This window comes from Xenopus laevis, chromosome 4S (genome assembly GCF_017654675.1).
Source record: "Xenopus laevis strain J_2021 chromosome 4S, Xenopus_laevis_v10.1, whole genome shotgun sequence".
Lineage (NCBI taxonomy): Eukaryota > Metazoa > Chordata > Amphibia > Anura > Pipidae > Xenopus > Xenopus laevis.
The window spans coordinates 67,827,297-67,844,631 of NC_054378.1; the positions used below are offsets into that span (position 1 = coordinate 67,827,297).

Below are 17,335 nucleotides of genomic sequence, written 5' to 3' on the forward strand. Positions count from 1 at the left end.
ACTTTAAGAGACGAATTTCCGGTTTTCAAACCAAAAATTCAGCACTTCTAGTGCAGAAAGCACAATTGCGCTTTCTGCGCTAGCCTCCTGAAGCCCTCCGCCAACATTGTGAACCCTCCCTCGACCCCCTCCAGCACAAAAAAGGTGAGTGCGCGTGGAGAGGGGTCGGCAGCAGCAGCAAGCTGCCTCAGGTGGCAGAGGGACCAGGATTGCCCCTGAGTACTGAATAGTAACACACATACAAATGAAAGTGTTTGAATGATATTCTGACAAATTGAAAAATTCTGACACGTCTATTGATTTCATCAATGTGTGACTTAATTAACACTTTCCTGACTGTCATGAAGCTAAGGGGAAAGAAAATATCAAACCCTTGGAATCTTTTTGATTCCCCAGTTTTATCACTAATAAATGTGATTGAAAAATGTGCAGTATGGCATTCAGATTCTAACATTCTTTAGATTGCACATGCTTCATTATCCTTCCTTAATGTGCTATCATGTTAATAAGCAGCTTGACACCACCAAGTTCATAGCACAGCTGTGTCATGACAACCTTAGATTCGATCAGCAGAGTATATTTGAGAACCTGCTTCAGGAGTTCATGATTATATTCTCATAATTACCATATTGTGTTTACCTGGACAAGAAGATAAGATAGCAGCATGGAATGTTGCTTAGCTGGCAGTCCTTCTAAGCTCATGTAATAATACATATTTAGTAGTGTGATTTTGCAAAATATGGAGTGTCAAAGGTTCCTTTTATGTAATCTGTTAGGAATCCACCATATTATTCACAAGCAATTTGGCTGAACGACAGATCCGAGCAATATTAAATCAGAATATGTCTGATCTAAATTTCAGTGTCTCTCTACAAGAAATGTTGTTTTCTGGTATCCAGCCCAGTAAAGTCATAAGACAAGAAAGATTTTGATTTTGTTGGTCAAACCAAACCAAACTGCTTCATGCAGCAGTTGGGTGTTAGGTGAATGCTCCAATATATCTTATAGGGGGGGGGGGGCTCCCTTTGCTAGCAGAAGTATTAGAGCTCACTCAAATAACTGACTCCAGTACAAACAAAATTTGCCTTTTGCACAAATTCTGCATGTAGAGAGACAGGGTGTCTGGAAATTTTAATAAGAGTGAATAGACATATGTGGTATGTTTGATTATTGATTTTTTAGTGTATAAGCCCCAGACAGACTATAACTCCAGGTTTGCTCCGTCAAACTTTCAAAATACCATACACAAAAAGATGGGCATGAAAATCGTATCACAATTTTACTAAGTCTAAATATTGAGCTGTTTAAATATTATGTGCATTATTCTTACTTTGGACATTGTTATTCATTTTTATATAATAACAGCTAAATAACTGCTTGGCATAAGCCTAGAAGATTTTAATTATGTGTACAGTAGCTTTTTCTCCCCAATTATATCCCACAACTTGGATGAAAGCTCCATTTAATTCAATATTTCATTGGAGCATTTTTATCAAAGGTTAGGAAGGTAAAAAGGACAATCTGCACAAAAATTCCTAGAGAAACTCTCCCCCAGTCAATTTATGTTTTTTTAAAGAACGAATATTATTAATTTTATGGATCACCCTTTTTACCATTTCCTAAATATACCCCTATGTTGTATTTGTGTTTACTAGCATCTTTTGAATTGTATTGTTTAATTATTCCTAATTTCATGAAACCCACCCCACCATCTTTGACCTGGATCAAACAAAGGCAGATGAAACCATTTGTTATTCAAATTATAACATTGAATTAATATAATCTCTTTGTGGAAAGTTATAGGTCAACCTAATTAATACCGTATAGGTTGAAAAAGATGCACAATCCAAGTAAATACAGTACTTGTAGCCTTGGTGTACCAGCTGAGCAGATAGGAATGCTACATAGTGACTGAATTTCAGTATCGGGTGAAGGTGAGGTCCCTGGGCTGCACTTTAGAGGGAGATGAAGAAAAGAAGGAAAGGAAGGAATGGGATTTACCATATTAAACAAAATGTTATGTAAAACTTTAACTATAGCTTTACATCAGATAATATGGGATGGATAGTTAGTCTTTTTTTCACAATACCTTCTCACTGGCACAATCTTAGCTGTTCTTCTTCAGCTGTACATTCCACAGTTTTTTATTCAGCTGCCCAAGGCAGAACAACTGGTGGCAAATATACTTACTATGCAATGCATCCAGGTAATGTTGTGGAACTAATCACCATTCAGTAGTAATAATCATAAACTTATTTTGTCATTTTAAGCATTGTAAAATCTTCAGCAGCTTTGTCTGAGCTTCTTTTGTATAGCATGTACAAAACTCATTGTCATTATAATAGTAGAATGCATAATGATATATGATACATAGCTGATGTGAACCATTAATGAAGAGTTCATAGTTCAATTCCATTTCAGTGGCATGTAACTTGACAGAGAACATCGAGCTTCAGGTGCAAATAATAATGATGGTAATAATCATATTGTGACTGAACCATAACATTTAGTTAGCAATGAAAAATCAATATTTCCATGTAGTTTAAAGGGTATAAGGTCATGTTTTTTTTTATTAGTAATGCAGTGAAATAGTTGTATTATTTGCCAAATATCATAGTAAGGCCTCATACACATTAAAACTTTCTTTTGGTAACATATATATATAAAAAATTGTCAACTTCATCAGTAGTAGCTCAGAATTACTATCCGCTCCCAATGTGGTTATAAATGCTGGAAAAGAAAATAAATTTTTTTATAGCTGTCAAAATCTTTAATCTTCAAATCTTCAATTTTGTACAATATGTGATATAATACAGTAGAGTTAGTTCATTTTACTTTCACAAGTCAGGAAAAGTAATTTACTGTCAAGTTTCTTTAATGCTGTTTTTTTTTTTTAATTTATGCCGTTTGTTTACTTGTTCTTTGCAAGTTACAACTCAGAGTTTTTTGGATTATTTAAAAGGAGGATTTTCTTTTCTCAAGAAACCATTTGAAGACTGTTGTGGCTTTGTGTGAAAGTAGGCTTTCTAAGGCTTTTTTGGTGTCTTTCAAATATATGGTAGTATTGCATTTTATTGCATTCGAATACACAAAAGCCATGAATATCTTGTAAATGATATCTTTATAAACGGTGAGTACTGATGTCATCAATTATACTGTAAATGGTGAGTAGTGATGTCATTTCTGTCACAAGACTCACTGAAAACAATACCCCCTGTTTTTATATGGTAATATAAAATTTATAACAAATGATAGCACTTATCTTTGTGGGTAGTTTACAGACACAAACAGGGCCAGAACTAGTGGTAGGCTGAGGTGGCAGCTGCCTAGGGTGCAATGATAGGGGGTCGTTGGGCAGCTACCTCTAAAATTGTCTTCTGCCTACCCCTTGTCTGTGTTCACACCCCTCAGTCTTATTCTCCTTCATTCCCTCTGTCACTCACCCCTCTGTCACCCGCTCCTCCATGCCCGACTGGAATGGCCCTGGACACAAATATGACAGCAACTGGTGCTTCATTAAATTTCCATAAATATTTGAGAAAAAATGTATTCTGAGTATTCTGTATTACCAGTAACTGTAACTTACGCTACTTGCCTCATTGTATTTAAATGTGTGTTTTCTATATGCCATTATGGGTTTCTATGAATGTTGTAAACAACAGAAACATTAATTCTGATCATCCTAAAATATAAACAAGCATTCTCAGACACAGTTTCTTTCATGCACATGTTACCTCAAATTACCATGGCAACATAGTACTTTTACTAATTCTGAAGAGTTTTTTGCTAATCATCTATTCAGCACCCTTAGTACTGTGCTGTCTATTTTTGGATGAAAATATCCTTTCCAAGCATTACAGCAGGCTGAGAGCAAGAACATATTTTTTCTAATTTATTCCCATAAGTAAATAGTAACTGCTGTTATTTCTAGATGAGGGTATCGTTTTTACTAGTTTTCTGCTTGTTATTATTGGAATCAACATATTGATTGACGACTATGCATATGGGTTGTGTGACAAGATTGGATTCCAATCCGTGTTTGAAAATCATTTAACATTTTTGAGCCTTTTTTGACAAAAAATGATAGTAATATGTGTGAGGTGGTATCAATCCAATGCATTTGATTTGTCACACATTCTTCTATTTTTAAGGTAATTACATGAAGCCACTAGAGAATATGCATAAGGGTTAACTAGCCTTTCAACCCATATTTCATTTGAGAAACCCCTTCTACTTTACTGTTTTTACTGAAGGCAATATTTGTATGGGACACCTTGAGCACAGTTGCTGGGCAACCCCTATATCTACATTCCCAGAAATTCCTGATTATAGGCATAAATACATATATACAGATAAATAAGTAAATCCATTATCAAGAAAGCTCCCAATTATGGAATGCTTGTTTCACATAGACATTTCATCCAAATAATGGAAAATTTTCAAAATGATTTCCCTTTTCACTGTAATAATGAAACAGTACCTTGTACTGGATCCAAACTAAGATATAATTAATCCTCATTGTAATTAAAACCACTCTATTGGGTTTATTTAAAGTTTAAATTATTTTCTAGTAGGCTTGAAATATGAAGATCAAAATTATAGAAAGGTTAGTTATCCAGAAAACATTAGGTCCCAAGCATCCTGGATAACAGGTCCCATACCTGTACTAAATGTAAATTAAGAAATCAATACAAATAAGGGTTGTTTGGAGTGGATGGACTATAATTAGGGTTGCCACCTTTTTGCTGGGTGGAATCCGGGCAGGGGGCGGGGCAGTGACATCATGGGCAGGGCTATGATGCGAAGATCAGCTGCGTCAATCAGAGAAAATCCTGCCCTATTTTCCTTATTTGGAAAACCGGGCAGGCAGTTTTGACGTGGGCCGCCCTTCAAAAAAACAGGCTGTCTGGGTCAAAACCGGGCAGATGGCAACCCTAACTATAATACTGTTTTGTTCAACTGGTCATATTATACACAACCTCTGTATTTTTTTCCTGAATTGGCACTGGAATATGTGCATATTCTCAAACATATTCCAAATGTATTTCACTATTTGGTGAAGCAGGGCATAAAAGCAGAACCAGCATTATTATCACCCCCAGGAATTGTGTCGTTAAGCCATTCCTAGTGTGCTGATGCTCTCTCAGAACATTGTTAGCAAAGTGTTTCCCTGCAAATGATCCACTACAAAGCACGTCCCCATTCCTGTTTACTTCAGCCTTTTCTGTGGGAAACGTAATGGCATTGGTTTAGGATGAGAAATCCTATGCTGATAATGTGATTTTTTTTTTTTGCGGCTGCTGCTATTAAATGAACTGTGACATTTGTATACTGTTTAATTTATAGTCTGATCCATTTCAGTTGCAAGAAATAGTAAATATATGAAAGTGTTTCTTTCATATATGTTGATATGACTAACAAGTTTTTTCTCTTTCAATTTGTGAATTATAGCCTTGATATTTTATTTATCAGTTTGGTCTACCTGCACCACTTTTAAAAGAGCACAGGCTACTAGGTCTTAGTTTAGGTGATATGACCACTCCTGAAATAAAACGTATGTTGCTTATGGGAAATATGATAGCAAGTCGACAATGTAAGAACATGGAGGGACAGAAGTCAGAATATTACTTATTGATATTGATATATGATTATTCATTTGAAATGTCTATTGATATATGATTATTCATTTGAAATGTCTCTCTCTATGCGGCAGATTTACTAAATGCCGAAGTAGCGACTTTTCACCAGAAATCACATCCGTTGGGACATCGCCAATTCACTAACAGGCGCAGGCATCAATTCGCTAGCGAAAGAGACCGTCGCTATCATTCGTTCACACTCTATCGCCGGGTGACTTTCCTCTGGCGAATGGTTGTTACTGGAAAATTCAGTAAATGTTACCTCTTTTGCCAGATTTGACTTTGCCACCTCAGACCAGGCGAAGTGCTATACAGCAGCTAGATCTTCCTCAGTCTTCTGTCACTTACATCATATACCATGTGCCAAAAATCCATTAAAGTTCAAAAAACGCTGGCGACTTTTCCTTTTTTTAAGCGGGATTGACTGCAAAAGTCGTAAAAAACTTTTTTTGGGTAACCAGTTTTCTCCAGACATTTGCTAACATATGGGACATCAATTTTACAGTGGGCTCATGTGTAGGGCATTATATTAACTCTCTTGTCTTTATTAAGGTTCCCTGGACATTTGTAATAAAAAGTGGTAACTTCAAGCATTTGCACCAACATTAATAATAAAGACCTCCATACTCCAAACTTTAAATTACCCACCGTATGCAAATTGATCTAAGCACAAGATCACTAGCGAATTTTCCCTAGGCACAAACAAACGCTAGCGCATCTTCGTTATGAAATGCTCACAATGCCGAAGTAATGCTAGAGAAAAGTCGCCATAGTTTGGTGCCCAGGGCACAACTTCGCCTATTAGTGAGTTAGCGTAGTGGTAGCAAATTTGCGCCTGCTGAAGTGGTGCTATGTGAGCGAAGCGGTTGCTGGCGACTATTCGCCCTTTAGTGAATCTGCCCCTATATGTCTACTGTAATCTATATGGATTTTAAAGTTTCTATTCAACACGAACAAACCTTTACTACTACCTAATAGCTCCTATCTCTTGAGCTGTTATTTGTTATTATAGTAAAACTACCCTGTACTGCTGAAGAATTAGCAAAACTGTGGAAAAATTTTGAGAAAATTTGACTCAGAAAATTACTTTTATTCTATCAAAAACCAAACTGAACTTAAAGGGGCCCTCCAGACAGATACCATTAAAACCATTGAACATTTTACATTAATACTTATTGTACAGTTGCTAAGAATTAAATGTATTATATATTTACATACATGTTTTGGGGTGGAGGAACCATGTTATTAAGAATACAGATTGAAAAATGCAGTTTTTCTTAATTTGTGCAGTAAAATGCATTGTCCCATTAACATTCTTTGAGCTAGTAGTTTAGACAACTGACTATTGTGACAAGCTTTCTGGATTCTCTGTAACACTAGCATGCTTTTGAACTTTTCTAACATGACTGTCATTTCTTTTGCAGCTCTCGAGAGATATGAATGAGATATGTGACTTGGATTATTGCTGAAGGACTAAACCATTCTGTTGGAGAAGAGTTCTAAATGAGCCTAGCTGAGATACTGGATCTGTGTGAAGAGGACTAAGGATATAATAGGATGTCAACTGAGACAGAACTTCAAGTGGCTGTTAAAACCAGCACGAAAAAGGAATCAAAAAAGAAAGGTAACTTTCTTTATGCGCAGACAGTAAAAGGCCAATTAGGACCTGCTTTGTGATTCTTTTTAAACTGTAACAAAAAACACATTCAAATTTCTTTACTAGGAAAGTATGTTGGGTGTTAGTTAAAGATTGTTTAATCAGAAGGATTTTGAAATATTGACATTTTATTATTGTAAAACTTTTAACCTTCACATTCATTATGTACCTGGCAATTGCAGATGGACTATGGATTAGTTCAGGTAATGATAAACTGTGCTGTATCTCTGTGCTCCCTCTCTCTGCTGCACTGGAACAGGAATGCAGGTGAGGGTAGACGTCTCTGAAGCTGCTGTTATCTCAAATGAAACAGCGGTCCTGTCAATTCAGGCTACAGTATGACTTTAAAAACTGGTAGTAAACTGATTCAGTTCACAGAAAGTTTTTGAATGAGATCTGAAAGACCTGAGCAACTTACAATACGTCGTACTCTATCTGAACCTAGCTTTAGTATACTTTACTTGCACCAGGGGTTATGCAAGGGTTAAACATCCCTGTGGTTGCTGGCATTTAAGTAAAATAATATATATTGTTTAGCTAATTAGCACCAAGTCCAAATTAGCCAAACTAAACACTTAGGGGGCTGGTTTGCTAGCCATGGTGCAAACTTTGCTCATTAATACTGTACTGTACCTGTTATTTTCCCTAACGTATGAGCCATCAAGAATTGTATGAATTAGTTGGGTTGTTTACTCCTTAAATTATACACTAAAGTCTGCCATGGAGCTGAATACATATAAGCTCTTATTTTTCTACACTATAGCAATTGCGTTCCTATAGCCAAGTATACTGCAGACCTGCACTGATCATAATTGTTTAAAAATAGCATTATGAGGCTTTGGAGTATAAATGAGGGCACAAAGCAGTAGTAAAATATAAACAATCAGCATGAAAAGGAAGACTAATGCAGAGATGTATTAAAATTAGCGAATCTCATATATTTGGAAGGCAAGAAAATACATCTAAACATCTAAACTAGTTATCAAATGAAATTGACAGAACACATTTTACACTATATATATCCAGTGCACAATCACTGCCTCAGTTTTTTTGATGGATTCATATTTGGTTATATGGCTAGGGAACAAAAATTGATGACCCATCGGTTGTCTACATCGGCACCCAAACGGATCATTCTCCATCATTGTATGAAGGACATAAAAATGTAACAGCTCTAGTTTGTTATTTATCGTGTGCATCTATGATGTGTTATACTTACTTCATATTGTTTAAAATAGTGAGTCTGAAAATACATTTTGAGATTTGAAAAGTCACAACATAACCAGCATTGGTTTATGGCAAAAATAAATCAAGAGGCTTTTAAAGGAAATATCAACCTTTTTTTATGTTATGGCATGCCTACGTAGAGCGACTTACCCAAACCGCTTCAATTGCCCTTCTGAAACAGCGTCCTGCGTCCGCACTGCTGCCTTGTTCCTGGCTATATTCATTAGTTCCCCCAGTGGCCATTTTCCCCACATTACATTCTTCCGACTGTAAATGGGCATGAGACGATGGCCCCTCCCGCTTCACCTCTCCATTTAAAACCAATCTCTTCACCTTTGCTAACAGTAAACTGCCCCAGTAAACTCTCCATAAATTGATATGCTTTATTTTCAAAAGAGTATTTATCAATGGGTGAAAGTGAAAATAAATATGCCATTAAAAATCCCATAGAAATGAATGGAGACTGGCAGAATTTCACTTAAGCTGACTGTGGCGATCTCGAACTTCACTCTTTGATAAATATACTCCATGGAGTTTGGCACTGTATTTATCTGCCATGTGTTCTGGTAGAATTATTCATGAACTTGGCACTGTATTTATCCTGCTACATACAGTATATATGAAGAGGCAGTTTTTAAAAATGTAGTCTGATAACTATTGATTGATATTGACCCCCATGTGGGATTAAACATAAACCTATTTTCCTAATTTGGGCTAAATTGATAGTTACTCTGTGGTCTTTCCTCCTGAAAGTTGAATGGGAAAAATGGCACCATGGTGAACCCATTGGCCATGGATACACTTCACTGTTACAACAGAATAGCTCTGTACTTTTGAGACTGTGGGGAAGCAAGACACCACTGCTGTTAAAATGAGTTTTTAACTTTATTGTAAAATCCAGAAACAAGTACAAATAATGTTGAAAAATATATGTATCTAATACTTCACAATGGCTTAATAAAAGAATTGTTAGACCATCATGCGGCATGACAGTTTTAAGTATTCTGATTGTGATTTGGTGGATTTTTGAAGGAAATTTACATTAAACTCTGATGGGGTAAGCCAGAAATATCCATAAAACTCAGAAAACATGGGACATTTCAAATCACTTGTACATGTGTGGATACAATAAAATATGTTTGCGATATATTTCTGGATATTGTGAACTTTTACATTTTTTAATTTTTCACTTTTTTCACTTTTTTTGTAGAGCATATCTTTTTACAGAAGTAGAATTACATATACAATGCTAACAAAAATGTATCTGTAGGGAGTTGCGAGTTGCAGCCCCTCTCATTTACAAATCAGTGATGTCACATACATAAGCACAGAAGAGCCATCAGCAGGTTAGGCTTTTGCAGCAGTTGTGATTTCCACTTCCCCACTCTTTGGTGGCTGTTCATAGTTTTGCAGTAAGGAAAAATGAGTCAAACTGTCAAAACAAATATATGGCTACCTTTAGTCAAAAATCATATGGTGGCTTCAGAGCTACAAAAGCAACTAAAATGAAAATATCTGACATAAAAGATGAAATTGAAGAAGCAAATATGCTACAGTATAGGGTTTAAAAGTGAAATGTTCATTTAAATGAAGAAGCACTACAGACTACAAATGCAATTATAAAACTAATATGAAATGAGTAAATTACAGTGTCACTAAAGCTCTCTTTTACTTTTTAATATACATGCAAGACATCATTTTCAGACATGAAGCAATGAAATATGTTCCATTCTGCAGAGTCCTTATTCTGTTTAGGAAAAGGCTTTGAATAGACAAGATGGTAAACTGCCTATTTCTTCTTGTTACTGGCCAAATGCAATTCATTGAGGAATATCAACGACTTATGAGTTTTCATAATCTAAATGAGTTAGCGAAATAAACCTGGGTTTATGTTTCTTTAATATTATCAAATCTTTTTAAAACAACACATTTCATACATTGGAAAAACAGAACAACTGCCATAAAGTCTACAAAATGTGTTAAAAAGAAGGATTTGCAATGTATATTTTATTATATTTCCTTTGTTAGCTTCTATAGGCAGAAAAAGCCTACACATCAATGCACAGTTGGGTTTGGATTAACAGTCTAGCTGTCAGGGGAATCTGACAGTTTCATTTGTGCTAAAGTAAAATATTTCTCTTAGTGCTTCAGCCTCATCACTTACCTAGCTTTAGTGATTTTGTTGACCACTGAACTGCTATCAGCTGTCAAATCCTGTGGTAATGTGGAAGACACTGATTTAAACAGCTGGGAATTCAAAGATTCTCTTTCCTGAACTCTAAGACTATGGGGCAGGGGACAGTAGCCTGGAGGGATCCTTTGTTGACCCTTTTAACCCAAATAAATTGTGTCAGAAATAACCAAACTCATTTATTAGAGGCTTGAGCTGGGGCTACCTGGACCATCAAAATAGTGCAACGGCCAAGCATGACAACTACAGTATGTTTCAGGATAACTCCACAGATATTATATATTAATTCTTAGAATGTTTTCCTTTGCTCCTTTATATACAGCTTCTCATTCCCCATTGGCTGTTATTCTCAGCTCAGTACTGTTTGCTGTCTGTATCGTTCAGCTCAAGAGATGAGTGATGCATAAAACCATTTTCCGTGGTTTCCCTGACATGTCTGGAATGTTCAACCACCTTGTATCAAACAAGTCCCCAGTTATCAAGCCTCATTGTATAGTATGCATTTCAATAGCATTTCTTTGTTACATAACACTCCTGACATATGCATTAGTCCCTTCCCCCCCTTTATTTTGGTGTGCCGTCGCCTCATAGATTCAACTGAGCTAGTTTCAACTGAGTATTGAAATTTCTAATGCTTTTGTATTTGAATATTTCCATTAGCTTAATTTATATTAACTTTTCCCTGTTTATGTTCCTGTCTTGTATAGCACTGCAAAATATTCTACAGTACAATTTCAGTGCTTTATAAATAAATTCCATATTTATAATATATATTTATATATTAACCCTCCTTTGGCAACAAAAAAAGCAATTAAAATACAGTTTTTGTACCATAAATGCGTTCTTTGAATGAAGTTCTTCCCATTCCCAGGAAATGACTGGTATTGTAAGCGCTTCTATCCAACATAAAAAGATTTATTTGCATTTGTTACATTTTTATTAAGGCAGATAATAACCAAAATGGATCCAAATGATGTTCTGTCCCACCTATTAATTACTTATCTGCCTTATACAGTCTTGTGTAGCCGACTCCTGTGTTTTGGGAATACATTGTACCATCTGCACTGTCTTTCTCAGCTAAGACTGCAGGACACAATTTAGAGTCTATAAAAAACGCCCCAGTGTTTTGCAACATAGAGGCACTGGCTGAATAGGACTTATCGCTGTTGTGAAATTGGGAAACACAAATCTATTATGCATTCTTTTTTTATGTTGCCAGTACTTTTTACATAATTATATTTCTTAGAGCATGGCAAGATTCCCAACATGTCAATAGATAAAAAAAAATCCTTATAGATGTCAAGATAACAAGACATTTATTACTGCTTTTCCCTCTGGCAACAGCAGCTCTACCTAGAGATACCACATCTGATCTTTATGGAAACTGACTGTAGTGTTAGAAATAACAGCTACATTCCCAGTTTGACATATTTCACAATGACAAAGAAATTGAATCTTTGCTACAGTCCATGTTTAACGGCCTCTCCACTCACTTTGGCCATCAGCCTTTTTTTATCATGAACACATCCCTTTTGCAGTATATAAATAAGAAAAAAGTGGAGTGTGCTGCAATGGAGGAATGTTTTAAAAAGTACTGCATTAAATGAACTTATAGTTTAATTCTCCATTCATAATAATTAAATCTGTCGTCACAGATTTTGGAGTTAGTCCTGGGAAATGGGAGTGAAGATTGGAATCATGATGGGTTCAGGATAGATGGATGGACAGTGTGCAATTGGCCAACTCGGGCATGGGGTCCCCTGTTGGCAGAATGGTAAAATACTACTGAGTCGTTGTACTGCGGTTGATGGGTAAATAAAAATCAGGCGGGTTGCAGTGGCGGTATTGAGGGAAATTGCAGAACAGGATTATAATCCCAGGACCATTTGGCCAGGAGAATCCGGATAGGATCAGGCTCATCTACTGTACTATGTAACTGTATATAAAAGGTCATGTTGAAGGAATGTGAAATTATTTAGAAATGACAAAACAGAAATTTGTACTGAAATCATTGCAATTTATTCCGCATTATTTGGAGTGACATTTATGCCTCTGCACTTGGCATGGGAAGTTATACAGAAATGGTAACAGATGGCAAATTTTGCAAGAAGTCTGCTGCTCAGTAGTAAAGATATTTCAGACACAGTCTGCTCTTGAAAACACAGAATAAATAAATGAAATGTATCGTTGAGATTGCTGAGAACCGGTGTTAAAACATGCCATTTTTAGTTGCTAAGTGAGTGTGTTTTTTTTGTATGGATAAAGTGGAATAATTAAAGCTAAAATGTGAAAAGCTTCTTTTTTCCGAACCATACTAAATTAGGATGAGTACTCCCTGAAGTTTTGCTGGACAAAAATTAAAGGAAAAAACATTTTATGTGGTGCTTATTATAATCCAATAACCATGCATTTTCCACATATAATTTTATAATTGTTATTGCAAAACTTCCATAGTATACATACTATAATTACCTAGATTACTTAATATGTTTATTTCTGCTTCTTATTATGCTTATTACTATAATTTTATATTATGCCCATTGATAGTTATGCCTTATTTTTAGTGTATACTTTCCTACTTATTTGTCTACTGATAAATATATTTCGATCGTTCTTCACATTGCTTATACACTTCTGTGATTCTCTTCTTCCTACTGCCTATAATTTAGATCCAAGGAGCTCTGATATCCTTTATACAGGAGCTGTTCTTGTTCACTGCTTACCCCTCTGAATGTCCGTTATGGTTCCTTAGCACTTTTGCAGAGCTAGTGCTGAGTCTAAGATGTAAAGCTATTTATGCTGAGTACTGCACAGTTAGTACCTTTCTCCTGCCCGAAAACACAATCACCCAATACATGTTGTACATGCTAGACCATACAGTAAGCAGTACTGTAGTTTTAAAAATGCAAACTCATAGATAAGAATACAGAACCCTAACATGACCTGCCTGATGCAAAGTAGTTTGGTTGACTTGTGCATTATCCAATTATAGGTATGGGACCTGTTATCCAGCCTGATCAGGACCTGGGGTTTTCCGGATAATGGATCTTTCTGTAATTTGGATCTTCATACCTTGTCTATTAGAAACTCATTTAAATATTTAATAAACCCACTGGAAGCTGGTTTTGCTTCCAATTAGGATTAACTATAATTTAGCTCAAATCACGTACAAGGTACTGTTTTATTATTACAGAGAAAAAATAAATCATTTTTTAAAATCTGGATTATTTGGATAAAATGGAGTCTATGGGAGATATTCCATAATTCGGAGCTTTCTGGATAATGGGTTTCCAGATAATGGATCCCATACCTGTACCAATTATCCATGTTATCTCCCCTTGCTTTAAGTAATACCATAAGATAATTGGTTGTAATTTCAGTAGGCAGAACAGGGGGCATAATTCTTATTTTTGACAGCAATACACAGCCCTATGCACAACTTGCAAAGAGAGACTAAGGGGCAGATGTATTCATTTTTGCCACAAACAGGGTTATTTTTTTCCAGGACTTTTTCCTGATTATGAGGGGTTTTTTTTGTTTTTTTGTGCTGTTGCCTTTTTTTTTTTTTTTTTTTTTTAACAAAGTTGTTTTGGTGGCAAAATTTTAATTTCTTCAATTAATCAATAAATACATCAGTACATAAATAATATTAATAAATACATCTGATGTCCAGCTCCAATAACCTAGTTCTATTACTTATATTTTACTCGGAAGTTGTGAAGTCTGTGAAGCTTTATAAAAGAGAAATGGCCTGATATATCTTAGTTATCAAAGTATACTGACGTAATGTGCTGTGTATTTGCAATGTGTTTATTGGGTTGGTGGATAACACAACATGTTTCGGGCTAGGCCCTTTGCCAAGTGTGACAAATGGCCTAGCCCAAAACATGTTGTGTTATCCACAACAAATTTCAGTCAAGGGTTACTTTGTCAGTTTACTAATTTATCATTGCATTGGTTCAGATTGGAGATCAGCACAGGATACTCCATGGGACTGTGCTACATTCAATCTCCTTTTCTTTTTGGGGCCTGTTATATCTGTAGCTATGGTAATAATTGCAAGTGTTCCTAGAGGACACCAATAATGCTGTGGGTAAATATAATTGTTTCAGAAAGGAATATTTATAAATAAAAATAAAAATCTGAAGCCTGAAAACAGGGTTGCTTAGAGTTGCTTGTACCATGTAAATAGCATCAAACCAGAGTGGATCTCTAGGTCTCTGTAGATAAGTATTGCTTATTACAATCTCCAAACCAAGTTTAAAAGGAAGATCATTAAAATTTAAATTAACAGGGGAAATCAACCAGTTTTAAGGCTCAGTGGTTATAGAATTTAATTCTGGGAATATATAAAGGACTCGGTTGAAAAAAAAATATATATATTATATATAAAAGCATTGTATAAATTTCCATTTGACAGGAAATGAACATTTCTGGGTATTTTCAATTACACTAAGCATGGATATAATGGTCTAAAAAAAGAAAAATGCATTTACCGTAGGTAACAAAATTAAGTTTTGCTTCTTAATAAGGCAAATATTCATAGCTTTTTGTATAAGAGTGAGTGTAGAAAAAGGGCATTTGTGCGTTGCTGGGAATAACTTTTCATAACTGAACATTGGCCTAAGCACATTACATTATTTCTTCTACAATTTCTCATCGCTTACAATTTTTCTACCAAGTGAATTGTCAAATTCATTTTCAGGGATTTTAGTGGAACAATTGATAACTATGTTGCAGTACACAGTATTACACATGCCCACTTTAGCTAAGATTTCTTGTTTTCCCAGTAACCGTATTTCTATTCAGACTGTATTTAAACTACTGATATTTAAAAAAAATTAGAGTAAACCCTTCTGCTAACACTTACTATATTGTGCCTTTATGACATTTAAATGTGAGAAATAAATCAGGTAAAGGTTGTTATCATTATTATAATATGGGGGAAATGATTCCTGTCTGTTTCTCAGCAGTTTTATTAAATATTGATAAAGTACATCTAACAGTGTGAGTTGCAGTTTTGCTTTACTTTCAGTACTATATGTAATAGTGCACTGCCTCTGTGTTGAGACTGAACATAGTTGTGATGAGCAAAATCCCATTTGGAGATAATCCTATTAAAGGGATAGTATACCATCTTATTTAACATGCTTTCAAGAAGAGGACTTTTGCCAAATCTACTTTTTGCAAACTGTGCAAACAGTGAAACCAAAGCTCCATTTTTGGTCCTTGCAAGGTAATACAACTCCCTACTATCACAAGATGTTCTGTAGTCTTGAGAATGATCTGATTTCACTCTATCAAACAAAGAAAAATGTTATTGAAAATCCTGTACAGGTATGGGATCCATTATTCGATAACCTGTTATCCAGAAAGCTCCTAATTATAGAAAGCCCATGTCCCATAGACTTAATTTTATTCAAATAATCCAAACTTTTAAAAAACCTTTTCTCTGTAATAATAAAACAGCACTGTGTACTTGATCCAAGCAAAGATATAATTAATCCTTATTGGAAGCAAAACCAGTCTATTGTGTTTATTTAATGTTTACATGAACTTCTAGTAGACAATGTATGGGGAGCCAAATTATGGAAAGATCTATTATCCAGAAAACCTCAAGTCCTGAGCATTCTAGATAAAATGTACCCTACAGTAGTGCTAAACATGCTCTTAATATTGGCCTTGCATTGCAAGCTGATTATAATGAACTTATAACTGCAGTATAAAAACCATCAAAAAAAAAGTATCTGTATGGATAAGCTGTGATAAAATACAACTGGAGATCTATTTTATTGGGGTTTGGTACATGAGATATAAGTATATAATACATAAAAGCCCTGGATATCCCATAAATTATATCCTTATGAATGCTGCTTAGTGATGTCATCAATTTTAATCGGTGCTTGGTGATGTCATTTCAGTCACATAACTCACTTGTGTATTATAATAAATAATGTACCCTCTGTTGTAAAATGAGTATATTTGAGTATAACTCAGCCTCTGCCCTTGTGCTTTTGGTCATGGAATGTCATAGAATTGATATCATTATCATATGGTTATGGAACTTCTTTGTGCCTTATAATATCTTTATATTTTACAATAGGGGGGTACCATGCAGTTGCAGAGGTGTTTCCCAAGATCACGTCAATCACTAACATAGAATTGAAATGGACATTACCCATTAGCCCCAATATGTTTTAGGCCAAAATAATATGTTGTTTTAGGTCCCATTGACTTGAATCATACCATTACACTGTTTGTGATCCTAAGTCTAGAATGATTTTTTGCAAGCAGGAAAGTAGAGAAAGTCATGTCCGATTGTTTCAGGAGGGAATCTATATGGTTTGTGCAAAAGTGAGTGCTGAGAAAATGCTGAAAGTTTACATCCCCTGAGAATGTGGTTAATGCAGATTTGTCAGTTCACAAACCTTCTGTGATAATAACACCTGACAACCCTTGTATGTTCTAAGTGAACAGCATGTGATTCAGTGAATAATGTATGAGAGAACAGACGATCCATATCCTGATGTGCACTAATGTAAAAGGCAGGATCATTCTCAGATTGCTGGGATCCCTAGCATTTTGGGATTTGTCTTAGATTGTAGGGCTTGCAAATATGTT

The 17,335-nt window shown here is 35.4% G+C and overlaps 1 protein-coding gene across 13 annotated transcripts in view; it reads left to right on the plus strand.

Moving 5' to 3' along the window:
- Positions 1–17,335, plus strand: part of dab1.S (Dab, reelin signal transducer, homolog 1 S homeolog) — a 433,928-nt gene that overhangs the window by 297,545 nt on the left and 119,048 nt on the right. For all 13 annotated transcript variants that reach the window (XM_041561400.1, XM_041561404.1, XM_041561396.1 and 10 more), the window contains one exon: positions 7,064–7,263. In XM_041561400.1, coding sequence (XP_041417334.1) covers positions 7,197–7,263 — 67 coding nt within the window. In that variant the 5' untranslated portion in view covers positions 7,064–7,196. The remainder of the gene's footprint in view (positions 1–7,063; positions 7,264–17,335) is intronic.